Here is a 27,802-nt window from a genome sequence, read left to right on the forward strand (position 1 = left end):
CACAGCCTCCTAGCCAGCTACTAAGTCTGCTGTGAAAAGGTGAGATAAACAAACGTACAGATCTCATTTTTCTCAGCATTATTTTTATTGAGTCTGCAAAAATCCACAACTCTACATAAATAAATTAGTTATTTGGACATGTATAGGGGCATATTTATTTGTTTTTCTTAAAGTTAATTAAATATTTTAGGAAAAAGTATCAGTGCAGCCACCAGTAAGAGTTGAGGCCACCAAAAAATTTGTTGTGAGAATCTCTGGGTTAGATGGTATGATGGCTTAAATGCTGGTGACTTGTCCACACCAATGCACCCATCAGCAGTGGGAAACTTGAATTGTGCTGGCATAAATTCAGATTCAAAAACTTTGTCTTCACTGCATGGTTAACTTGCAGGTAGAATTTTAATTTTGCCCCAACCTGACTCCCGTCCTCACACACACATCTTGAGCTCAAGTTAGCTGGCGTGGTGGGGTGGATTGAAGTCTGAGTGCCTCTGATGCTTGAGCAAGTAATGCAGTAGGGATGCAGCAGCTCAAGGTTGCAACTCATCTCTTAATCCAGTCACTCTGCGTAGTTTGAGTGTGGTCGTGTCTTCCCCCCCACCAGCGGGGCACTTCTCTCTCAACCTAGGCTAGTCTGAGCAACTTTTGTACTAACTCTTCTGTCCTGGATTTCTGAAGAGAAATCTTCTACTTTGCTGCCATCTGGTGACTGTACTGTGTACTAGCTATCCCGATGGTTTTGCTTCTGCAATGTTGCTATCATGTTTGGTTGTAAATGGATCAGCATGAAAAGCATGATGTAATTCTATAAAGACTACAGTGTTTTGTTCTTCACATAGTATTTTATTGATTGGTTCCCCGTTTTCAACAGTTGAAAATGTTTATTGTTCAAGTGATCACCTACAATTTAAGCTCAGATAGTCTTTTAAAAAAAATCTGTGACAAGCCCAGAAAAAAATGTTGCAAAAGTGCAAATATTGCAGGACCTTTGTTGGAGAATGCAAAGAGGGCTAAACCTTAATTCTGGTATAAAAACATAGTAATACTTTGCATCTCTGTAACACTTTTCGTCCAAAGATCTCAAAGTGCAACAGTTAAGGAATTAATTTTTTTACACAAAGCAGGTGTAGTTTACTGGGCACTCTGGGCACTAATGCAATACAGATTTAAAAACCCCTTCATTTTGCAATTTGGGAAACTGAATTACAAATATCTTAGAGCCTTGCCCAAGGTCACAAAGAGGGAAGTATGTAGCACAAATGGGCATGGAACCCAGGTCTCCTGGCTTCCTAGTGTTATGCTTAATTACCTCTTCATTCTTCCTTCCTCATGAAAGCTGAGCAATTTTTTTTCCTTTTGTGGGTAAAAGGTTATATCTGAAGAATAGTTTATATATTTTAATTACAAACCCTGTTTGGTTTTTATATTCAATCCAGACATTCTGCACTTAATATGACAAATTTGTCCCTGGCATCGCTCTACATAAGTTAATGAAGTTTTACATCAGGAATGAACTTGGTTTAGTGTCTTAAAATTGCCACACTTCAGTTTGAATGATCGGGTAAATGTTCTCAATCACTTTGAGGTTGATCAGCTATTTCCAAAGCAAAAGAAAGCTGTTAAATTTGATTCTTTTCTGAAAGCAAACATCTTGTAATGAAGTATCACTTAATCCTGTAAAAGTTCAAATTTAGTTCTCTTCAGTAGTATGTTCTACTAACCAAAAAGCACCTATATGTCAAAGCAACAGCCCAGTACCCACTATATAACAACACACAGGACTCATTTGAGGTATTTTGATAAAACCGACTAATAAGTTGTACTTGATTTTAAAAGCACTCTAAAAATGAAATTGGGTTTGTAATCTTGAAACCCACCACCAAAGTGAAGTTTCATGCATAAGTGAAAACGGCGCTTTCAAAGTTTGCAGTCCGTATATTTAACTAACAAGAAAATAATGTTCTTTGGATTTAATTTTCATGTATGTACATTTCCTTCCCTCCCACCAAAAATACATTCAAATGGGAACATTCTAAGTTTTGAAGCGAGCAGTTTTATTTCTAAATTTCTCTTGGTTACCATGCTGGTTAACTGTTTGCCTGTTTGTACATGAAAGAAGCTCAAGCATACAGCCCCTTCTCCCTCATAGCTTTCCCATACAATTTAAGTTATCGCCTGTATTTTTTCTCTGTATCTCTACCCATCGTGTTCCTTTGCTAGGATTACTTCTGGTGGCCGATTGTTCCTTCCCATTTTGTGTGTCCTGCCTCTCTCCTTTATCCCCAATCACACCACAGATTTCCATCCCACCACCAACATCAGCTTGGACCAGTCCACACAAGAGATCCACTTCCTGGACACTACAGTGCTAATAAGCGATGGTCACATAAACACCACCCTATATCGGAAACCTACTGACCGCTGTTCCTACCTACATGCCTCTAGCTTTCATCCAGATCACACCACATGATCCATTGTCTACAGCCAAGCTCTATGATATAACTGCATTTGCTCCAACCCCTCAGACAGAGACAAACACCTACAAGAACTACAATACCCACCTGCTGAAGTGAAGTGAAGAAACAGATTGACAGAGCCAGAAGAGTACCCAGAAGTCACCTACTACAGGACAGGCCCAACAAAGAAAACAACAGAACTCCACTAGCCATCACCTTCAGCCCCCAACTAAAACCTCTCCAATGCATCATCAAGGATCTACAACCTATCCTGAAGGACGACCCATCACTCTCACAGATCTTGGGAGACAGGCCAGTCCTTGCTTACAGACAGCCCCCCCAACCTGAAGCAAATACTCACCAGCAACCACACACCACACAACAGAACCACTAACCCAGGAACCTATCCTTGCAATAAAGCCCGTTGCCAACTCTGTCCACATATCTATTCGAGAACACCATCATAGGGCCTAATCACATCAGCCACACTATAAGAGACTCGTTCACCTGCGCATCTACCAATGTGATATATGCCATCATGTGTCAGCAATGCCCTTCTGCCAAGTACATTGGTCAAACTGGACAGTCTCTACCTAAAAGAATAAATGGACACAAATCAGACATCAAGAATTATAACATTCAATAACCAATCGGAGGACACTTCAATCTCTCCGGTCACTCGATTACAGACCTGAGAGTGGCTATCCTTCAACAAAAAAACTTCAAAACCAGATTCCAGCGAGAGACTGCTGAATTGGAATTAATTTGCAAAATGGATACAATTAACTTAGTTTTACTTTGTGTAATTACCCATCCACTCCCAGTCTCTATTCAAGCCTATTTCCCCATGTTATTTCTCCCTCACCCCCCCACTGTTCCTCAGATGTTCTTGTTAACTGCTGGAAATGGCCCACCTTGATTATCACCATAAATACCCCCCTCCTGCTGGTAATAGCTCATCTTAAGTGATCACTCTCCTTACAGTGTGTATGATAAAACTCATTGTTTCATGTTCTCTGTGTGTGTATATAAATCTTCCCACTGTATTTTCCACCGAATGCATCCGATGAAGTGAGCTGTAGCTCACGAAAGATTATGCTCAAGTAAATTAGTCTCTAAGGTGCCACAAGTACTCCTTTTCTTTTTAAGAATACAGACTAACATGGCTGCTACTCTGAAAAAAGATACCACACTGAAACGGACACCATTTCAGTTTCGCTTGCAGTCTACCCTGCTAGGCCACCAGGAAGGCTTTGTTATAGAGAAACTGATTGATACTTTTTTTTACTTTGTCCCATGCTGACAAGCAATGGATTTCCAGTGGCAGGTAGCTTTTGGTGGAGTAAAAATCACTGTTGGTACAGTAAAACATGTATCTGCACCACCCCCCCAGTCTACTCCCTATAGTTTCAAAGAGATAGTGTAGTCTACTAGATTCAAGTAGGTGGCTGGGAACCAGAAACCGCTGAGGTCTTTGCTACTGACTTTGTCTGTTGCCTTGGGCAAGATATTTAACCTCTGTGTACCTAGTTTCTCTGTTGTTACAGCATGGGGTACATGCATCCCATGGGCTTTGAGGTTTAGCTCACATTGTAGAGCCCTTTGAAGATGTAACGTGTATATAAGTGCTAAGTGTGAGTCTTGGCAGCCAAATTCTGCTCCACTTATTAAATTGTAGTATTTTGGATGTAAATAGTGACCCTGTTAGAGTATTTTGAAATTTCGGTTTATTTTTATTTTTTAATTTCATGTATTTTTCTTGGCTTCTGTCAATGGGAAACTGATAGCTTGAGCATTGGGTAAAGGTTCAGGATTCTCATCCTTCCTGTGCCTATCCTTTTAATTTGAAATGTTTTCCTCCAAGGTAGTGGTATAACTATTCCCTTTGGAGCTGTTCCCATTGATTGGGTAATTAGAGGGAGTAAGCAAGCTTATGTAGCAGATGTGAGTAAATGCTTTAGAGCCATTTAAGACTTATCAGGACAATCAGTATCTAGCGCGCTAAGACTGTGCGAGCTATTAAGATCCTCTGATGAAAGGTATGGTAATATTCAAACCCTATGTAATGAGTCCTTGCAGCTGCGTGAGATGGCTTAATTCTTATGGTAAGGGTTTACAAGAGTCCTCAGTTTGGGGTGCTTCAGTGCTTGGTTCCCTCTAGTAACCTTGGTTGTGCCTTTTAAAGGAGCTGGGTGCCCATAGCTCCATTTGATGTCAGTTAGATCCTAGATCAGTAGTTCTCAAAACTTTTGTATTGGTGGCCCCTTTCACACAGCTATTAAAAACACACTTTTAAATATTTAACACCATTATAAATGCTGGAGGCGAAGCAGGACCTGGGCGTGGACGCTGACGGCTCGTGACTCCCTCACCATAATAATCTCGTGACCCCCCGTTTGAGAACCCCTGCCTTAGATGTCTCAAGTTGAGAACCCAGACTCTGAGGCACCCCAAACTAGTGGAAACTTGAAATTATGTCCTCTAACCATTTTACAAATGGATAAAGTGGTTAAGACTTTCCAAAGGTTAGACTGTGTGTTAATGGCACAGATTAATAGAACTGAGTGACCCCTGGTGTAACAGCTTTGAAACCATGCTACCAGTCTTTGTGAATGCAGGTGTACTTTTAAATACAATTGCAACAAAATTCCTCTTTCTGTACATTAATCAACTCTCAGATGCAAACAAGGTCATTCTTGGCTTCTCTTGTAGTGGGTCCACTGCTTTGAATTTATCCTTATGGGTATTTCTGTGCAACACAGTGGGGGGTGGAGGTAGTTTCTTTTTTGGTAACTGAAAGCGCCACATGCTGGCATGCCTGTAGGGTTGCAGATGTAGATCCCCAGCCCAATGTCAGTAGTTATGCTGATCGCCCAGTTTTTGCTTTTATTTGTAAATGCGCCAGAAGTGCCAATGAACATTACTAAATGCTTTCCCTGTCATCCTAGTAGCTGCTTCCTATTTCAGTACACTACCTCTGTGGCAATCCCAGGAAGCAAAAAGCTGTGTCCTGGAATCAAATGTTTTAAATTGCGTCCGGTGAAGCATCGCAAAGGAATAGCGCTGTGTGACTGCAAGCTGTTTATTTTTCTTGGTTTAAGCATAGAATAATAGATGTATAGGTCTGGAAGGGACCTCGAGAGGTCATCTAGTCCAGCCCCCAGAGCTGAGGCAGGACCAAGTAGGTATACCTACACCATCCCTTGTAGTGTGTTTTGTTTAACCTTTTTTTTAAACACTTTGGAAACCTATTCCAGTGCTTAACTATCCTTATATATAATTATCCTTAGAAAGTTTTTCCTAATATCTAACCTAAACCTTCTTTGCTACAGGACGAAGTCCATTACTTCTTGTCCTACCTTCAGTGGACATGAGAACACTTGATTGCCATACTCTTTATAGCAGTCCTTAACATATTTGAAGACTGTTATCAGATTCCCCCCCTTGATTGTCTTTTCGGAAGACTAAACATGCTCAATTGTTTTAAACCTTTCCTCATAGGTCTGGTTTTCTAAACTTTGTAGTAGTAGTAGTAGTAGTAGTAGAAGATCTCCTCTGGAGTCTCTCCAATTTGTCCACATCTTTCCTAAAGTGTGACACCCCCCTCCCCCCCTTCCCTCCCCCCCGAGCTGGACCCAGTATTCAGAGGCCTCACCAGTACTGAATAGAGGAGACAATTGCCTCCTGTATCGTACATGCAATATCTTATCAGCCTGTATCTTACTAGCACAGTTAGCTGGTCAAGACCATTTTCTTTTAGTTAATAGGCTTCATGCTGTGAGATTTCAACGGTTATATTTGAACTTTGAAAATACAAAGGAGGAAACTCTACATTTATAGTGACGTGTGTAATTATAAAGATTGTTAGATGTAACCATTACTAATTCATTTTTTTTAAAGGCACGTATTCCATTTCCAGCCCTAAATTAACTTTATTTGACAACTGAGTCCTCATAAAAAGACTCACTTTTTGTTTTGCAAGTAATTCTGCATACGCAAGGGCTTTTTAGTCTCAGCTGTGGCTAGGCTCTACAAAAGAGTTCTCTATCAGTCACCTTCCATTTAGACACCAGTATGAGGTGGCCAACCTTACAAGAGTTCAGCACCTAAAAGTTTCTGTTATCCTCAATGGGAGCCACTGGTTGCTGAACCGTTTTGAGAATCTGACTCTAATTCCGAGTGCCAAGCGCTTATGAAAATGTTACTTGCAATGCATGTTAGTATGAATGAGTAATGTTTGTGTATTTGGGGGCCTGGAGTGGGTTGGAGGAGACTAGGCCCCAACACACACTTGAACCGTTGTTGTTAATTTGTCATGGTGAATTTAAACTCTTCTTGCTTCTGATCTCCACTGGTGGGAGGGCGTCGTGATGAGAGCAGGTGATGGGCTTTATTTCCAGCACTGCCATTGATTTGCTGTGTGACCATAAGCAAGTCACATGATTGCTCTGTTTAACTTGCCCTGCTAAATTTAATGCATTGTAAAATGTGCAGAACACCTATCTTATATGGATGTTAGGGTGGATGGTTTGTGAAATATTTTGATGGCTACAGGTGAAAGGTCGTGTTTAAGGGCAAACAATTGCTTGAAGTTCTTGTATAGATCTTTAAAAAGCAGCTTAAAAAAGGTACTTCTCTGATTTTTTTTTTACTGTGGTTTATCTGTTCTTTGTAATGTTACACATCCAAGAAGACTACTGAACACGTTTCAGGTGTGCCTTAAAAGACAAGAACCAAAATTTTATTCCTGAGGGGAATTCTGCATCACTGCGCGCACACAATTCCTGTCCCTCGCAGATTTCTTTGCTTCCCTGTAGAAAAATGACCAAAGAAAGGGAAGCCTCAAGAGCAGTATGTTTTGGATGCCCAGAGCAGCTGGCAGAGAGGTAAATCACTGCAGCGGGTGGGGTGAGGCTGGGGAAGCCCTGGCCGGTGGCTCCTACCCTGTACTGGGCTCAGCTGCTAGTCCCGGCTGAGCTGAGAGCCTGGGAAGGATGGGACTGCCTCTTCCCCTTCACAGAGCAGCTGGGTCCAGGTCAGACTCACTCCCCAGAAATCTCCCTTGGCTTCAGGAAGCTCTGCAAACACTCCACACCAGCTTCCTGCACCCACCATTTCTCAACTGAGGAGGGGAGGGATCACTGTACAGGTAACTGCTCCCCTGTCAGCCCATCCCCTGAGCATCCGGACCCACCATACCTAGACCATCCTGCCGAACCTCACCCCCCCCTTACACTCAGAACCCTCACATCGACAAGCCCCATTCATTTCCTCTGCACTTGGACCATCTCGATGAGCTGCTCGCTCCCAGACCCCCACCCCACTGAGCCCCAACCAGCTGCACCTGGATCCCTACCCCACTGAGCCCCCCAAACCCAGACCCCCCTGCTGAACCCCAGCCACCTTAACCAGGACCCCCTGCAGAGTCCTATTGCTTCTGCACCTGGAACCCCCCAGCAAGCCCCTGTGCATCCATAATCTCCCCTGCATCTGGACCCCCACTGAGCCGCCCACACCCAGATTGCCCCACACAGAACCCGCTCCCTCCACACTTGGATCCTGCTGGGTTGATCCTGCCTGCCAGCACCTGGCATGGAGGGGCAGGCCCGGTCCTTGTGTTGTCAGTGTTGGGTGCAGCCTCACCATTCAGTCCATGTCCTGGGAGCGAGCTGCAGAGTGATTTCCCCCTCCCCATGCAGCCACTGTGCTCCCCACTGCCATGCTGGAGTCTCCACATGTGTTTTGACAAATTAAAATTTGCAGAACTTTAAAATACTGTGTGCAGAATTTTAATTTTTTTTTGGCACAGAATTTTTAATTTTTTGCGACAGAATTCCCTCAGGAATAAGTTTGCAGGCTCCTGTCCTACTTTTCAGTACAGTATAGCCTTTGTGAAATTGTAGTAGATTATTCAGGGAGAAGGTATTACAATATTTCCAGATTGCTTTTGGTAACTGCTGTTTGGGTTTCAGTTTTCTGAGAACTTTCCTCTTGATTCTGTGTCTGGCTTTAACACATTTGAAATCCACCGCAACTGGGGTCTGGATTGATCATCAGTTGAAGTACCTGGCTTCAGCTGCTCTGTGCTTGAAGTTCAATTTGGGGCCTTCCAGGTAGTCAGTCTGGACTCATTTTAATCACCTTCACACCAAAATCAAGCTGCTTGTTGTTTGGCACAGTGACTCTGCTTGAAGAGAAGCCTAAACTAAATGCAATTTAGAATTTACAACACTAGGTGGTAGTGTCACTGAATGTGTGGTTGAAGACTGGGATGATTAGCCACCATGTTTTCAGGTTTCAGAGTAGCAGCCGTGTTAGTCTGTATTTGCAAAAAGAAAAGGAGTACTTGTGGCATTTTAGAGACCAACAAATTTATTTGAGCGTAAGCTTTTGTGAGCTACAGCTCACTTCATCGGATGCATCCGATGAAGTGAGCTGTAGCTCACAAAAGCTTATGCTCAAACAAATTTGTTAGTCTCTAAGGTGTCACAAGTACTCCTTTTCTTTTTACAGTGTTTTCGGTGGCTCTGTTTTATAGTTGCCTCTCTGTCAACATGTGTCCACTTCTCCCACAAGCGTCTTGACTCTCTTCCATGCTGCCCCTTCCTCATGAAACACCATTCCTAAATTAGTATGAAAAATCACAGCCTTTTCCTTCAGATCATTCCCCATAATTTGCCTCTACTTTGATGGCTGCCGGAAGCCCCCAACTGGCTATAGCTGGGGAGAGGACCAGTGATATTTACCCAATTTAAAAAAAACATACTTTTGATTTCAGAAATGTCAGGTCCTGTGCATAGCCAGCCCATGGAATTGTGGGATACTTCTGGATGACTCCCTGGACCTGAGTCAAGTAGGGATACGGCTATACTGCAGAGCAATAGGACTCGGACCCCTGGGTCCCAGCTTGACTCGAATTCGGACCCTGGATTAGCACACATTCTTATTTCTACCACCTATCTCTTCCTTTCCCTTCTAATGTATTATATCCACTTGTTAAGCTTTGTCTTAAATTAGATTGTAAGCGGTTTTGGGCAAGGACTTTAACTTGTGTTTCTCCAGCATTCACCCCCCCCGACTCACTGATCCCAGTTAGGGTCTCTGGGTGCCCTCTTAATATAAATATATCATCATCAAATATATCATCAATTTACAAATGGGGAAACTGAGGCACAAAAATTAAGTGATTTACCCGAAGAAGGCCACACAGTAAGTCAACATGAGAGCTGACTTCATCATCCGGAGGTGCTAGCCTGGGACTCGGAGACGCCAGTACAGTTCCCTGTGCTGGATTCCTGTTTCACCTTGGGCAAGTTGCATAGTCTCTTGCCTCAGTTTCCTTGCTGTATGTTAATATATGAAAAAATAAAAAGATTGTTGGGAATAATTGTACTTTCCTACCTCACGGGCATTGTGAGATAAATACCCTAATGATTGTGAGCCCCCTCCCCCTACTATGGTAATGGGGACTAAGGATATGACATAAAGATATGACACCTTAGATAGACATACACTTACAAATAAGCTTCATCTTCAGTAACTAAATCACCATTAATGCAAAGCTGCTGTCCAGTGGAGTGAAGACATTTCCCAATGTCTGGATGCTTTTTGAGCTTTATTGTACTAATATGTGATGTTTGAGGCATGAAACAATTATATGCAGAGTGGCCAGTGTTCTCACCATGCCCAGGACTACATCTTATTCCATTACTCCCATATTGTGCTATTCAGTAATAGAAATAACAATACCAGTCCATCCCTTCCTGGCATGAAGGTGATATAACTTGATGATTTCCGGTGGGGGGGGGGGGGGGGAGAATTGAGAGAAATCCTAACCCGATGAAGGAATTCTGACAGTGGCTAGTTTCATGGTCCTTTTTACATCGCACAGGATCTGGCCCTAGATTCTGGAAGGCACTACAGAAGAAGTTCTAGCTCCTGCACTCAAAAGCCTCCCTATACATCTAACCTGTTGTTGATTTTGCTGCTGGCTCATCCTTTTTATACGTAAACAAAGCTGAGCATTAAATGCATGAAATAGTTACTGAGTTTAGAACTACAGTACTGTGAAAAGAAAAGGAGTACTTGTGGCACCTTAGAGACTGACAGATTGCTCTGGATCTAGTTACTGGGGAAAGGAGAGACAGGACAGGGACTGTCTTTTTTGTTATGTTTATATAGAGCCTAGCATAACTAGGCCCTGTTCTGTGATTGGGGCCACTAGGTGGGACCACATTACAAATAATAGTATGTTGCTAAAAGATGAATTGCACAGTAAATAATTTTTAAAAAAATTAAGCAATCTTAAATGTCGAAGGGGGAGGATGTTAGGATTGTTATGAATGTGTAGCTTGGAAGCAACCTGGATCCATTCCATCAATCTGTGCCTTGCAGGTATTACAAATTATTTATAGAGCTGCAATAATTTCATTGGCAGCTGTGTTTCAAATTGTAGCCTTTTTTTGTTTTTGTTTTGCTTAAAGAAAAGCTGCACTAGTAGGTTTTTTTTTTTTTAAACTTTTTCACTATTTCTCAATCTCTGTTAACTATCTATGTTGGTGGTGTCTCTGTAAGTGAGAATTGCCACTGTACAAATTCTTCCAAGAAGTTGGTCCAGGACATGGGGAATGGAGCTCTTGCAATTTAGGGCATGGTTTAAGCAGGGGACTTTCAAGTTGTTATGGGAAGACGAAGATAGAATTTACAATTTGAATCACTTGATTTTATATTCCCTTGAGAGTTGCTTTATCTATTTTGTCAGATTATCAGTATGGTAGCTTCCTATTTGAATCTTTTAAATTTGATAGTATTTTTTTGGTATTCTAATCTGTTTTGTAAAGATGTAGTGACTAGAATATTAACACTTTAAAAGTTTGAAAATATTTTTATTCGGTTATTCATATCCTGAACCAAGAGCATATTTTTGCATACGGTTTGCTCCAATTTTTTCTACGTGGAGCTGAAATTGGAAGCTTTGTTTGCATAGAATTTTCAACAATTTATAGGGCATCTGACTATGCCGAAGTGTAAGTGTTTATGCCCTAGCATCAGTGACTGATCAGTGCTATGAGAATAGTTTTTCTTTGTCAACAATGATTGCTACAAGACTTTCTATAGCAGGTTGTAAATCTTGAGATATGGTAGGTCAGATTTTAGGGTCTTAATCTCTATTGTCACTTTTAACAGTTATCAAATGGGAATTGTACTTAGCTTATTGTATATAAAATAATCCCATTTTCCTTTCCAACTCTCTGCAGGCAAGAACAATGGTTTGTATAGAATGCACTATATTTGTGCTCAGCTTCCAAAGAGCCAGTTGAAAGAGGAGCCCAGGTTACCTTCAACCTTATGGAAAGGGTTGAGCTAGTTATCGCTGATGTTAGCAAGTAAATAATTTCTGTAGGCAATGGAGGAAACAAAGATGGCTTGTTGGGTATGGGCAACTTCTCCAAGGACAGGAGTCAGGGAATGTCATTTTGAATCCTCTAATAGTGTGGTGTGAACAATGGAGAATTAGCCACAACTATGAATTAACTGTAATGCAACTATTTTGCACAGTGTTGCTATGTACTGGATTGCATTTGTGCACCACTGCCAACGTGACCTGAACAGAATCTGAAATGCTACTATATCTAGTGAAGATTTTCCTTCAGGTGGTAGAGTGTCTTTAACAACAGACCACGCATTCTGGTTCCTATAAAGTTTTGTTCAGTCCTTGAATTAGTGGCATCTTGGATACAATCTCTATTTCAAATACAGTTACACAGTTATTAAAGGAGAGTGAAATGAAGACAAAGGCAGGTGGGGAAATAGGTGTTTATCTGAGACTTGAAAATGAGACAGAAATTCAGTGGGGTACAGGTACAGGAGGGATGATCTCCTTCTAAAAATGCCTGCATTTCATAGATTGATAGAGTTTTAAGGCCAGAAGGGACCATTAGGTATCTTCCTGTATATCTCGGAGTATGACATTTCACCAAGTCACCTCTATATTGAGCCCAATAACTTTTTTTGGCTAACACGTATTTTCCAGAAAGACATTCAGTCTTGATCTGAAGATACCAAGATATGGAGAATCCACCACTTCCCATGGTAGTTTGTTTGAGTGGTTAATCACCTTCACTGTTAAAATTTGTACCTTATTTCTAATTTGTATTTATCTGGCTTCAGTTTCCAGCCTTTAAGTCTTGATATGCCTTTCTCCACTAGAAAAAAGAGCCCATTAATACCTGGTATTTTCTCCCCCCTCCCCAAAGTACATTATATTGTAAACAAGTCACCTTTTGATTTTCTTTTTGATAAGTTAAACAGATTTAGCTCATTAGGTCTCTCTCTCTAAGGCATTTTCTCAGTTCTCAAATAATTTTTGTGGGTCTTTTCTGCAGCCTCTCCAAATTTTTTCAATATCCTTTTTAAAATGTGGATGCCAGAACTGGGTGTAAGATTCCAGTATCTGTCTCAGCAATGCAATATACAGAGGTAAAATCACCTCCCTACTCTCTCTGCCCTTGAGGAATATGAGAGAGCTAAATTGTATTCCAATTAATAAATAGCTACTTTCATTTTAAACAGTGCAGTTTTTATTTAGTAGTTTTATTTAGTAGAGACAGAGCTATGCCCACCAAAGAGGGAAAATTGATATCTATAATTCAGCCTTTTCTCTCTGTGTTGTAGCACATATACTCTGCATCCAAGCCATTCTGTGTTCCCCTTTGTTTTATTTTAATAAAGAACTGAATGTGCTGGAACACCATGGTAGGCCAAGCAGAGGTGAGTTGAGGACATTGTGATGTCTTTAATACCGTGTCCTCTGGCATTTACGCATGTGACTGACCCATATTTCAACACTTTTGCCAACCATAGTACATGAGGTATGAACGCAAAGGAAGTGTGACTGGGGCACATTGCTAAATCTCTTCCATTGTGAACCAGTGTTTTTGTTTACCGTTATTGTAAAGATGATTATTTCAGTTTAATACTAACCAGCTTGGAGGGGCTGAATTTATCTTGCTTGGTTCTAGCTAGCATTCCTATCCTACACATGGTGCAAATCAACTGTCCTTCCAACTTGAAAGAGTTTGAGACAGTAGGGCCCACTGACGCATCGCTTTTGTTCTTGGGGAATTGTTTCCATTGTGTTCTCTAAAAGGAGGGAAATTAAAAGCTTTGCTCATGGCCAGTTCTCTTCATATTTGCCTCAGTTGGGGGGATTCTTGTTGGCTGTAGCTGCGCTGGCTGCCTGGCTTTGGGTAGCTCCCTACATTTCCTGGCGCTTTTCAACACCGCATGTTAATTTTTTTTCAAGCTCTCCCTCTTAGTTGCAGATGATAAAAGGCCTGTTTCCTAATAGGAAGATTGTAACCAAACTGTTCAAACTTAATTTAAATTGGAGTCATTATTCTTGACTTCCTCTTCTTAAAGAGTTGTTTTGGACTTCCTGGCACAAAGCAGCTCCCGTGTTCCACCCCAGATGTGGCTGGGGGATCCCTGTATTACATTCTTTAAATTGCTTTGCTCCTGTAAATAAGCAACTGAGTGATGCTTTAGAACTCTTAATAAATATTAACAGAGGGCCCAATCCTGCACCTCTGAAGTTGATGGGAGGGTTGATGTTGACTTTAGTGGAAAGAGAATTGGGCCCTAAGTAGCTCACATATTAGGCTGTTTGCTTTTTTTTTAAAGCATCTCTGCATATTTGCACTCCTAGGTCTTAGCCTCTTAGTGTGACACTTGTGGAACTCAACTAGTCTTGAGGGTTTTTTGGCCCTTGAGGGCAGAGGTAGCAGGGGAGAATTCTATTCAGACCCTCTAGTGGCTGTTATGTATGTCAACACCACTGAGTATAAAAGTACACCCTCACCAAGGATGTTGCTGACTTTATCTCCCACAAGCTTCAGAGATCTTGGCAGCTTCACCTGTGGTGCTGCTTTCCAGAATCCTGAGCTGGAATTCATTTGGAGGAAGAATTTAATGGTCTCTGCAGCTCTTTGCATTGTGGATACCAGGCTTGCATAGCTAAAGGATGGAGCTATGGAAAGAGACCTCCATCCTGGTTGATTCCCTCCCCACAAAAAAATGGTAGGAGTGTAAAAAGCTAGTCTTCAAGAGTGCAGGACTGCTCGGTACCAGATATGGATATCCTTTGACTCAGGTGAAATGGTGGTCAGGGCAGTTGATGTGGGGGCATCCATACTTCAAGCTACTTGGCCACAGGCATACAGATTCTACCAGGAGGTTCACAGGAAGATCCAAGACCTGCTTCATGCCAGTGAGGATGTGTTTGAAGAGCAGGTGATCTTCTCTGCAGCAAGCAAAGGAGACAACAGGCTGCACTTCGTTTCCTGGGCCTGCATCTTGCTCCCTGGGTTCCTCCTTCAAGAGAGGAAGGGGAAAAATTCCCACTTTGGGAGTCTGCTTTTACATCAATGACGGGCAGGACAGAAGAACAGTGTCACAGACCGCTGAGGCGTGCCTGCTAGGCTCTGCTCCGCTGGCAGTCTCTGTGGTCTGCATCAAAGAGAAACAGACCTCATTTTCTTCCAAAACGAATGTAAAAATGTGACTTAGGACAGTTTCCCAAATTGAAAATATTAATTCTGGATTTTTTAAGAGAATTGTCAATAGCTCAGTAGAGAGGGCATGAAAAACTCTTCAGGAAAAACTGCTAGTTGCCTATTCACAACGAAAAGAGCCTCTGAGGTATAATACAGACTCTCAGAAGTCTCCAAACCAATATCCATGAAGCAGTTCAACCAGGTGGTTGAATTCTTTTCCAGCATCTAGAAATACTAGAATAAATGTGCACTTAATTCATTTAGGTGCCCAAATAGAAACCACATTCCTCTTTTATATGCTAAGTTTCTCTAACTTGTGTTCTTGGCTCTGGTACTGACCCACTGTGTAGCCTTGGGAAATCACATCCCCTTTCTGGTTAACTGAGGCACACGATGGGAAATGATTATAAAAATCTCTCCCTCAAACGGGTATTGTGAAAAATCGCTTTGAGGTACTCTACTGTGGATCGCTATTTGGTGTATGCTTTATCATGATGAGTGCAGGGGACTGGACTAGATGACCCCTCAAGGTCCCTTCCAGTTCTCTGATTCTATGATTACACAGTGACCAGAGCTTGGGTGGGCACGCCCCCTTGTGAAAAATGAAATAAAAACAAAGGTAGGAAGATTGGGGTCCCGATTAAATGCAAAATGGTGAGGAAATGAAACAATGACAAAACACCAGGACATTTGTTCCGTTGCCCTTAATTCATCTTTGTGTGAAGTGATTCCATAGGTCTTGCCACAGTGTGATACATTTAGGACTGGCATGTTAGCAAGGAGTGGCATTTGCATTTTCTCTGTAGAATCTGCACTTGTGGCACACATGAGTGGCAACTGGTTTGAGATGGCTCATGTCCATGATTGGTCAACAAAGAGGCTTCTGACTTTTTTTTTTATCAGACTAAACTAAGCCAAAATAAGCCACCCGAACCAAAATAAGCATCTAAATGTAAACTTGCACAGCTTTTACTAAATTGGTTTTAAAAAACACCTCTAGTTAACCCAGTGACTGTTTATCTGTAGACAAGGTCTTGGTAAATTCTTGACACGGTGAACTGACAGTGATGAGATTAATTGCAGTATCCTGTTAAGTGTCTGCATGCTAACAAGACCTGAAACTTATTGAAGTGTACTACTTTGGCAGTGTGACTCTTGAGAAGCTATAGTTGTTGCTGCATTAGCCTTCCTACTTACTTTAACAGTGAGGGAGCTAGCCTAGACACGGACAGTGAACACTAGTATTTTAGGCTCTCTATGCTGTCTAACCCTGTTCGGAACAGGGCACCTCAATAGGGTGGTGAAGGGCAAGTCTACAGGAGATATTCTGGAATAACGTAGGGTGGGAATTTAAAGCGGAATCGCTGTTTCAGAACAATTCCATGTGTGGATACTTATTCCAGAATCTGCTTCCAAAATCTGTTAAGCTAGTTTGGGAAAAAAGTACTTTTTATTCTGGAATAAACGATTTCATACCTTGAGTAATTCCAGAATAATTTGTGTAGCGAAGCCCTAACTTGCTGCCACCATCCATTGGTAGAGGTTGACCCGGTGGTAGTAAAGGGAAGGAATTTTAGAAAAAATCTTTGTGTATATATAGGTCCGAAGGTGTCAAGTAAATATTGAGATCCTGTCTCTTTATGGTAATTAGCAGGCCCATGGCACTTTTGTTAGAGTAAGGATATTAACTGTAGTTTCTTGGCCAAATCCCTGCTTGGATAATTGTTCAGACTCCCTAAATTTTTCCCTACAATTTCTTAATTTCCTGTCCTAAACTTATGTAGTAATTTTATTAAGCAGCTGCTGTATTCGCTCCAGAAGTGGCCCCACTTCTGTGCGGAGGAAGTGATCTATATGTATCCCTTTCCTACTTAATAGGGTGTTGAGACATGATTCATGGCTGTAAGGTGCTTTGAGATTTTCAGATGGAGTGCTACTGAAGTTTTTAGCATATTAATAAAGATCCAGAACACATTAATAAAATCATTGTTTTCTGAATAAAAAACCATGCATTCACACCACATACTGTTGTTTTCTTTACAATCTTCCCCTTGCCCCAAGGCTGCTATGACTAAGTGTTTGCCTTAGTGTTTGAGATGTTCAGGTCCTGGTGTGATATTACAGTATCTACCTGTGCACTCTGTGTAACACCTAGACAAGTGTGGGAAGAGTGGTAGCTTGCCTGAATTTTGCATTATCTTGCTTTGGTTGGCCTGTGTCCTGTTACTTAAATGACGCCCTTGGAACGTTAAAGGCCCTGTATCTATTTCCTGTTTCCCTAAATGGCCTATTCCAGCAAAGCCATGCAGGAACCATCGTCTATGACAGAGCTGACAGTCGCATCATATTCTGCTGTAAGCGGTGAAGGCAGACACTGAGAAAATCCATGTTGCATGAAAGGTGTTAATCGATGGCATCTAATGTTGCTGCGCTGGTTAGATTCAAAGATTAGCATCCTAGCTACACAAACTGTGGGGACTGGGGTTACAATGGGATAGCTTCTTGATCTCCTTATAATACGGTTAGTCCTTGCTTGTAAGGGCAGGGTCAAACCATATTTTAACTGCTATTCAGTCATATTAGAGCCCTGCAAAGAGCAGGATTTATTTTCAGGAGCTGCTTTCTAGTATAGAATCTAATGACAACATAATACCACTTCCTCTAGTAGTTTACTAATGTTTACAATTGTTAAAGGGACTCTGTCCATGTCGGTTGAAAATGCAGGTTTTGAGTTTATACAAATAAAGGAACCACTTTCTAGACTGTTAATACAAAATTTGTCACGATTACAAAAATATTTTTAATTAAAAGTATGCAAGAGTAGTGTGGCTTTAATGTTTGTAACCCAAATGTCAGAACACTCTGCTGGTTCAGGAAAACCTGAAACTGGATTGACTGATCGATCATCACTGCAAAAACTTAGTGAAGTGCACAAATAAAAGTAGCATACAAGATGAAAAGGAAATTCCATACTTAAGATTTTCAGTTGAAAAAATTTCAGGTATTAGTAACACGAGTAAGAGAACTGGTTTGTTTTTTTGTTTTTTGTTTTTTTTTTAAACAAGTATAATCTGCTGGTGTCCCTTTGCAACACAGACATTTTGCAAATCACAAGAATTTGAGCACAGGAACTCAATGATCTTGGTGTTTCACATTGTGTAAGAAACAGATCTGAGCCTGTCAAACTTTGTTTGACCCTTCCATGGGCATGTTGCATTAATCTTTTTTTTTTTTTTTTACATTATGCAGTGATTAATTTTTTTCATCTCATTTTTAACTTTCATAATAAACAAAATGCTAGTGCTTTTATGTAGCCGAATGAGAAGAAATGTTTCAGAGGCCTTAAAACCACTACAGAAGATTAAGAAGGAAAAAAAATAAAATAAAAATTGAAGTCCGGAACCAGACCCAAAAACTTTTTCCACACATTAATTGAAAACAAAAAGCAAGACACTTCTGTTCATTGTCCCCAGAATGTCTTTGCACTGTTCCAGATTTTTTTTTTTTTATTTTGTCCCCAGAGATTTCTTGGGAGATATTTCCTGCCTCCCTCCCCATTCCTACTCCTTCTGTAATTTCAGTTTAATTTATTTATATTCTGTTGGAGATTCAATCCTGCAGTCATAAAGCAGGCAAAACTCCCATTTGGAGTAAAGGTGCAGGGTCAGGCTCCTAATCTGTCATCATTTGAAACTGATGAGAGTGGTGTTAACCACCTTCATTGGACCCACTCTTTTCAGGATGCAGAACAAACCTATAGAAGTTCCTACAAAGGCTGAATACTGGCTTGAGAAGCGTTTCTTGTAGCATTGCATTTGTATTCTGCTGTGCTTGCGTAAATAGTCTTTGAACTTCCATAGCACTTTCCATTTGGGGATCTCAAAGACCGTGGCAAATATTAATGAGTCTTAAAGACTCTGAAACCTGTGAGATTGGGAAGCATTATCTGTAGTTTACCCACAGCTTTTCTATGCCCTTTCCCTCAGTGATGAGCTCAGCCATGCAGGAAGCTTGTGGCAGAACTTGGAACAGAACCGTGAACTCCTATTTTCCAGGCTTGTCTTGTGCAGTAGCCACAAAACCACACCGTCCCCCCTTTCCCCTCTCCCCCCAGCATCCACCCAGCTTGTGTCTAAATGCATTTTAATGAGTTACTAAGATGTATGGCAAGGAGTGGTCAAAATGAATCCCAAGGGCCGCATGCAGGCTGTAGATGTTCATGTTCATCCGTGTTCTAGAATGAGGATGTGGCTTAGAGACAACAGAGCCCAGTATGCACGACTCCCTTGTGATCTGAGAAGCATGTGGATCAGGGTGGCTCAGTGCAGGCCTGTCTAAAAGATCCTTGCCACCGTGTTAAAGGTGGCTTCATATGCTCCAATTCATGCCACTTGGATGGGGCCCTGATAATTGACAGTATGGGCCTCAGATGGGTGAAGTTTGGCTGCCCCACTGTATGGGATAAACTTTGTTAAAAACAAGACTGTCAGACAGAAACTGGTGTGACTCTGGTCCATCATTTGCCTTTTATAACTTTCCTGGAAAGTTTTTTACATTTGACCTTTGCAAAACCAAAGCTTGTTTTAATGAACATGAAACACTGTGACACAATCCAAGGTTGAGTTGAGTCTTGAATTTTTTTGTTTTTTAAATTGATTTTTTTATGTGCTCAGTAAACAGAAACATCCAATGGGCAGACATAACAAGGAACATTTTTACAGAACTTCCGTCGGAACGTTTCCAGGGGCTTTACAAGGTTTCAGCATGGATGCAAACGATATAGAGTCCCAGAGAGGGTTAGAAGTGAGGGCAAGAGGAATAATTGGATAAAATGGATGTAGACTAGGTGATGGATGCCCACAGGCATAAGCAGACAAGTAAGAGTGTAGGTCAGAGTATGCAGGAGTAATGCAAATAGTAGGGGGAGAAAGCTGACCCAATATAGGGAGAAAGGTGATCCAACAGGAGAGTATAGTGTGGCCAAAATACCTAATAATTTGCACTGTTGTAGCTGTGTTGGTCCCAGGATATTAGAGAGACAAGATGAATGAGGTAATATCTTTTATTGGACCAACTTCTGTTGATGAGAGAGACAAGATTTCAAGCTCCACAGAGCTCTTCTACAAGTCTCTCTGACCAACAGAAATTGAAGATGATGCCTGTCTTATGGGTCAAGTGACAGGGAGCATTGTGGTGGTGTAGACAGTGATGGATAAAGGGGAGAGTTTGGAAGGGAAGACAAGGGATTTGGCTTTAGCGGTGTTAAGTTTAAGCTGATGATTGATATCTAGGACTCTTAGGATTTGTTGCTTCCTGTCACTGACTCATTCTTTGGCCTTGAATAAGTCACTGGACGTCTGTATCTGTTTTGCCATCTGTAAAATTAGGGAGATGTGAGGCTTGCTTAATGTTCATAAATCATATTGAGACTCTTGGATAATAGGTGTTACATAAATGCAAAACAGTATTTTTCCCTTGGTGGAACTGCATTATGTCAGCTTGAAACTTTTTCAATTAGTGTTTCCATTTTCTTTTAAATTTATAGTGAAGTCCACCAAGGGGTTATATAGCTGAATAATATATATGCTATTATACTTGCATTTTTGGATTGTAGCTAAGATGCAGGTAATTAGAAAGGATGTGCAGTATTGATTTAGGATATACATAAGGAGCATTGCAAATAAATAGACCATCACTAGATGGCAGTCTCTCTCTAAGTTCTAAATAGTCATTTCTTGGCGAAACTCTCTACCTGATTACAGTGCACTAAAAACTACCATAATCGATACTGTGGCAACATCCTAGCTTTCGTGAATGTCAGGTCGCTGTCTCTTCAGATGCTTATTCCAAAGGCAGAAACTGGATAGCACTGAAGGAGGCTGTGTTGTGAACTTCAAAGAATTGCATGCCTTTTTACTCTGCTTTTTGTCAATGACCATGAAATGTGCGTAGAATTGGACTTATTTAAAAGCTTTCTTTTGCAATCAATGCAGAATAAGTAAAGACCCTAAATATGCAGGGTTTCCACCCTAATACGACTCTCCTGAAAATGGGAGATTGAAAGTAAATAACTCACGATGTCAGAATACATCAGAGGGATAATTATTCAACATTTCTCCCCCTCAGCGGTTAGTCCCATTTTGATTTTTACTGTAAACACACAGGGATGCTATCTTGGGTTCAGAGAGTGAAATTTTCAAGTGACTTAGGAGCACAAATTCCACTGAAAGCCAGACCTGTGTTCCTAAATCACTTAGGTACTTTTCTCCCCCAGCATTATTTAAAATGTTCACTAGGAGCCACCTAGTTGACCACCTCCTCTAAAGGGTTACTTGATACATCTGTTGAGCTGGATTTTTTTGTATTTCTGTAGTTTATCTTTTCATCCCCAACCTTTCAAATCACTGGACAACAGTGACAACAGGATTAAGGTATTTGGTCTCTGAAATTACATAACATCACTTTTTTAACACAATTGCTGTAAACTGCAAGGTTTGCAGGAAAATCAATGAGTCAGTCAAGAAGGCTAAATTCAGAATTAGATGTCTTAAAATTGTTAGTCTTCAGAATATCCTGTGGATTGTAAGCCTGTATTTAAAATCTTTCCACTCATGTTAGAAAATTAATGTGCTTATGATCTGAAAAAAAGTACCTTTCATACTTTACATCACTCTTTTTTATCTTTCTGGAATAACATCTGCTTATTTTGCTGCCAAGACCAAGTTTGTTAGGCTTACAGAGGCAATATATCTGCCGATGGATGAGTTGTAATCTAGTCTACCTTACAGAATTGCCGGTGATGATGCTGTTACAGTGTTTTCTGTCTCTGATGTATGGAGTAAAAAGAACATTGTTTGATTGTTTGTTTTTTAGGTGTCAATCTGAGCTTTCCATGCAGGGAGTAATCAAATCTTATATGGGATTTCTCTGTTTGAATAAATATGGGAACCCAATAAATCCTGTTGAACGACTTCTGTGAATGTGAATTTTGTGTGTATGGATATTGTTGGATTGACCCCACTGGAGATTACCTATTTGTCCCCAACATGGAGGATGAATGAAAGCTTCCCCCAGGCCTTCCTGCCTTTGTTCATTACCTCTGACAGGAAAGGACCATTTGGGAGGTGAGGTGGGGAGTCCAGTCCCATGTCCCACTTATTCCAGTAGCTCTGCTGACCATGCTAACAAGGGGGCAATTTGTGTCAGCAGAGACTGTGCTTTTCTCATGTGATTTGTCCTCTGGGAGCTCGTCTGAAGCCCACAGAGTTGCTTCATAAAGGCCACCAATCACCCGTGAAATAGCAGCCAGTTTTTGTCTCTGTTGGCCTAACTGGATTTGAACTGCTGACCTAAATAGAGGTGGAAGGTTCTGTGTCCAGTTACCAGTGCTCTGAATAGAAACGTTGTGGTCTGTGAGAGAAACAGGAATGAAAGCAAATGTTTGTTGAATGGAAAAGAGAAAAACATGAGTGTAACACAAGAATATCCTCGAACATGAGTTAAAACTAGAAGTAAAGCGCCACTTTACACCCCTCACCCCCAAACTCGGTCCAGAGGCTATTGGTTATTGTTTAACTAGCATTTTGTGAATTTATTCTAAGTAATTATATAGACAGGTAACACAATTCTAACCTCCTTGGAAACTTCTCTTTCTTAGATCTGTCTATGATGGCGAAGAGCATGGTCGTTTCATGGAAAAACTGGAAGCCCGAATTCGAAACCATGACCGAGAGATTGAGAAAATGTGCAACTTCCATTACCAGGGCTTTGTAGATTCCATCACAGAGCTCCTGAAAGTTAGGGGAGAAGCCCAGAAGCTTAAGGTAAGAGAAAAATTTATCAAAGACGTATCTCTTCTATCAAAGGGTAATATTGTGGCACAATGAAATATTTTCATTTCTGACTTAGGGCTTGTCTTCACTGCATTGTTCACTTGATGTGTAGCTTTGCTCCTAACATCACTCCCATCCCGTCCCCCCCACAAATCTAGCTTGAGTTAAGGGGTGATTTCAGATTGAGCTAGCTGGTCCATCAGGAGGGATGGGTTGAAGCTTCAAGCTGGTAATGAAGTTGGGGATGCAGTAACTCATGTTATGACTGATCAGCTGCTAATTCATTCACTCTGTGTCGTTCGAGTGTTTTGCAGTGTGGTTGCCCTGGATATGTCTACATTGCAGTTGGAAGTGTGATTGCAGCACATGTAGACATACACGAGCTAGCTCAGATACCAATAGTGATGAGGCTACGACAGCATGGACTTCAGTGCAGTCTAGCCCTTTGAGTATATAACCCGGGTCCCATCAAGGCTTGTACACTGTGTGCTGCTGTGGCTTCATTGCTTTTGATACCCTAGCTATCTAGATTAAAGCTAGCTCAGTTATGCCTTCATGTTTTGCAATCACTCCCTGCCCCCTCAGTACAGTGTAGCCATACCCTGAAAGGTCAGAAGGACCAAGGCATCGCCTACACTAGAAAAGCTTTGCTGGTCATTTACACCAATATATCTATACTAGCAAATCCTTCTAATATACACACAACTTATTCCAGCAAAAGACTACCCTTTTGCCAGTATTGTTTATACTAGTCCCCTGAGTGAAATAAGCTTTAAGTGCAGATCAGTTGTGGCAAGCAACCGAGGGGTGAGTCCTGAGGGGAAAGGGAGAACCTAGATGATGACAGATCTGTTCTAGGTATAGGGGGCAGATGGAGTAACAGGTGACCTTGGAACTGTCTCTCAGACACTGTATCCTAAAATGTGGGGAATGAACAATTTTGTCAGTTCTAAAAATATATCAGAACAAACCCCCTGCTTCTGAGTTTCCGGAATTGGGGAAGCTGCCTCATTTTCTTGTGATATCTGCTTTGAGGGTTGTAGGGCATGATTGATGTGTATTCTTGAGGCCTAGTTTCGTTACAGGTTTCAACAGCAAGGAGTCACAGATAGTTTGACAGAAACCATCCAAGGACAGTGAATTGTTGGCTCTTTAGGGACAATGACACCTACCCCCCAAAATACACCTTGATTGTCTCCAGAGTGTAACACAGCTAGCCTTTCTCACTTGGAAGAATGGGGCAGCCTGATGTGGGACCTTTGGGTGGTTGTATGGAAGTCTAAGTACAGAAGATGTGGCAGGGGAAAATACTAAAAATTTTCCAGGAAAAATTCTTTGGAGAGTAAAGAATAGTTTCATATTCTAATATGCTGAGGTTTTAAAAGTAACCGTATATTTCTTTATTGCAGTGCATGTGTAAGGCATGTCCTAGCAGGACTTCAGGTTTTACTCGTACAGGCCCACCATCCTGCAGTGATTCATGCAGGGAAACTCCCGCTCTTGCTCGGAGGCCCATTGACAGGTAGTGCCAATTGCAGGATTAAGGCCATAGAACATATGAAAGAAATAGCCTACTCTTATATCACTGTTTCTAGCCAAGAATACCACATTCTTTGAAAAGACTTCTTGTGATTTCTCAATCTACAAATCACTTCTTTATTGGTGGCACACTGTGAAATCCATTCATGTACACTTAGGGATCCCTTGATTTCCATAGCCATCTGATTTATAAAATGGCCCAAGAGGAGGAGAATGCAGAAATCTGTTTGTGAAAAGTAGTGGAATCCTTCTCATGAGGGTTTCCCTGGAGACCCATCCATGGATCCAGTGGAGAATGTTCATTTTGTTTCAACTATACATTCTCTACAGTATTTGTTTCTGGTTTTTTCCTCAGTTGTTTTAGTCTTGCATAGTTCCACAGCATATGCATTAAATCTACATCTTCAGTATTTCACCCGCAGCATTTATCATTTATATATGTTTTTGTTTGTTTCTGGAGTCCTGTGTAATCGTATATTTACAGTATTGCCTTTCAGGAATTCTAAATAGCAGGACTCAACCCCATCCCCCGCCTGCCACTGAAGTGCTAACACGCTGGGGTGAAACCTGTTACAACACGAACTGTTTACAATACAAAGTGAAGAAGAATTCTGTGTCCATGTTAGGTGGTCAGAATTAAAGTTGAAATTTGCATCAGAACATCAGGGTTAAGTCCTCTAACGTTTTCAGGCAACACTGTGCGCTTATTAAGGCTGACACATAGTCAGGAACTCTTTATAACTCATCCAGAAGATATCTCCAACAATGCAGCTCCCCACTGGGACACTGGTTCGTTATGGTTTACCTCCCTTAGCTAACAGTATTAGCAACTTATATTTTGCAAGAAAAGTAACCCAGATGAAACTAAATACTGTATTCACAGGAACAGATCTTCAAAAAGGCATCACTTTTACCTGGATATATTTCTAATCATAACAGCATTTAAACTTCTGCTTACTCTTTGTGATTATAACTGTGCAGCCTTAAGGTTGCATTGATTCACTATTTTACATTTAATCTCTTCGTTTAAAAAAGTAAAAGAACCTTTTGCTTATTTGGCTGGTAAAATATTGTACCATGAATGTCCTCAGCACTGTGTACTGCACTCTCTTCTCCTTCATATTCCTGCTTATAACTCCTTTCAGTTGGCCTTTCATTGCTCTTCTCCTGCCCTCCATCTGATTGTCCCTACGTTATAATTAATTTAAACAAATGCATGGTACACATGTTCCATATAGAGAAGAATGAACTAAGTAAGCCCCTCTCATGATCCTTCACTACCATATCCTCATCCTTCCCATGCCCCCACCTGCTGTTTGTTACCCCTTGCTGTGCTTGTCTGTCTTAGATTATAAAATCTCCAAATCCCTTTGTCTGAAAAGCTCTGTGTGTGTCTATGGAACTCCTATGTAAATAATCATCTGTTTTTCTGTGTGTGTCTGTGGCTCTAAAAAACTGAAAATGTACAAGGGTGGAACATATTCCTGTTCGTTTTTGCTTTAGCTGGGATTGAGATGTAATTTTAATAGAAGACTTGTATAGACTTGGCATCATTTTTGGAGCAGGTTTAAATTATCCTACGTGAATTCTTTTTGCTAGTAGGATTTTCAGGGTATAAGAAAATAAAATAATCTTCAGAGGAGATACCATGCTCCTACTCGAAATATCTCAGGACATCGTAAAGGAAATGAGCAGTTTTTGTGTAGGGCAGTCAGCCAGGAGAACTGAACCTACTGCAGGAGGTGCGGGAGCGCTGCTATGCGACCGCTCCGGTGAAGTTGTAAAAAGTTAAGTCATGAGGTGAATCCTTCTTGCCTGCAATGCAATACGTTTATGGTCACAAGCAGTTAAAAAAGTCTGGCAGTCGTGGAATCTGGACCGTTCAGGCAGCTGGTATTGGGATGGCTGTATAAAGCCTTTCACTGCTAGGTCACCAGTTTCAATCTGACCCAAGTTGGAAGTGACCAAAAATCATTGCCATCTGTTGGCCAATCAGCGGCCACTGTGGTATGAGTTGGGTGTTGGTCCTCCTTATATCACAGATCCTCCTCCCAACATCATAATTATTTGTCTTGTCAGCGTTCTTGTGAGAGATGTAAAGGATTGAATGGCTTATGGAGACTGAATGATCCTCCCACCTCTAGAATTGGAGTATTTCAGGTCACGTTTGAAGTACGTTGTGCGGTGATATAGGGAAATTTTCATTGCCATACATGTTGTAGTGGATAAGCAGAGGACTTCATTTCTAGGATGTCAGTCTGACATGGTTCACTAGTACTAATTCATTCAGAAATCTTGGTTGCTGCACTTTCCTCAGCATGGCTGCAGCAGCAGATCCTTGCTGTGGCAGCCGTAGTAATTGGTCAAGACATCAGAGTTTGTAGTGAGTAATGGTTTCATATGAGGGAATCATGACAAGGTGAAGAGTTGAGTATAAACCAGGGGTGGGCAAACTATGGGCAGGGGGCCGCATCCAGCCCTCCAGATGTTTTAATCTGGCCCTTGAGCTCCCGCTTGGGAGTGGGGTTCTTGGCTTGCCCTGCTCGGGCACTCCAGCTGGGGAGTGGGGTTGGGGACTTTCCCCACTCCGTGTGGCTCCCAGAAGCAGTGGCACGTTCCCCCTCTGGCCCCAAGTGCCATCCCTGCAACTCCCATTGGCCAGGAACCGTGGCCAATTGGAGCTGCAGGGGTGGCACCTGCGGACTGGGCAGTGCGCGGAGTTGCCTGGCCGCACCCCCATGTAGGAGCTGAAGGGGGGACATGCTGCTGCTGCTTTTGGGAGCTGCTTGAGGTAAGCATCACCCAGAGCCTGCACCCCAACCTCCTCCTGCACTCAAACGTCCTACCCCAGCCTTGATTCCCTCCCGCCCTCCAAATCCCTCAGCCCCAGGCCAAAGCACCCTCCTGCACCCCCAGCCCTGCATCTCCAGCTCCACTCCAGAGCCCGCACCCCTAGCTGGAGCCCTCACTCCCCCGCAACCCCAGCCCAAAGCACCCTCCTGCACCCACAACCCCTCATCCTCAGCCCGACGCCAGAGCCTTCACCCCCAGCTGGAGCCCTCACTCCCTGCACCCCAATCTCTTGCCCCCAGCCTGGAGCCCCCTCCCACACCCTGAACTCCTCATTTCTGGCCCCCCCCCAGAGCCCACACCCTTAGCCGGAGCCCTCACGCCCACCTGCACCCCAATCCCCAATTTTGTGAGCATTCATGGCCCGCCATACAAGTTCCATACCCAGATGTGGCCCTTGGGCCAGAAAGTTTGCCCACCCCGGTATAAACTCAACTTCTGTTCTGCTGGAAACAGAGGTGATGGGGGTGGGCTGCTTGCTCTTATAATCCACTATGTTCTTTTGTTCTCTGTGGCAGCTCAGGGTGCTGTGATCCAGCCTCTTGCTGCTTTTGTATAAAATCCGACGAAT

At 41.9% G+C, this 27,802-nt stretch overlaps 1 protein-coding gene across 7 annotated transcripts in view; it reads left to right on the forward strand.

The window, feature by feature from the left end:
• EXOC6B (exocyst complex component 6B) overlaps positions 1 to 27,802 on the forward strand; it is a 456,300-nt gene that overhangs the window by 45,934 nt on the left and 382,564 nt on the right. For all 7 annotated transcript variants that reach the window (XM_038398631.2, XM_043512818.1, XM_038398630.2 and 4 more), the window contains exon 2: positions 22,668 to 22,833. In XM_038398631.2, coding sequence (XP_038254559.1) covers positions 22,668 to 22,833 — 166 coding nt within the window. The remainder of the gene's footprint in view (positions 1 to 22,667; positions 22,834 to 27,802) is intronic.

The sequence above is a fragment of the Dermochelys coriacea genome, chromosome 4 (genome assembly GCF_009764565.3).
Source record: "Dermochelys coriacea isolate rDerCor1 chromosome 4, rDerCor1.pri.v4, whole genome shotgun sequence".
Taxonomy (NCBI): Eukaryota; Metazoa; Chordata; order Testudines; family Dermochelyidae; genus Dermochelys; species Dermochelys coriacea.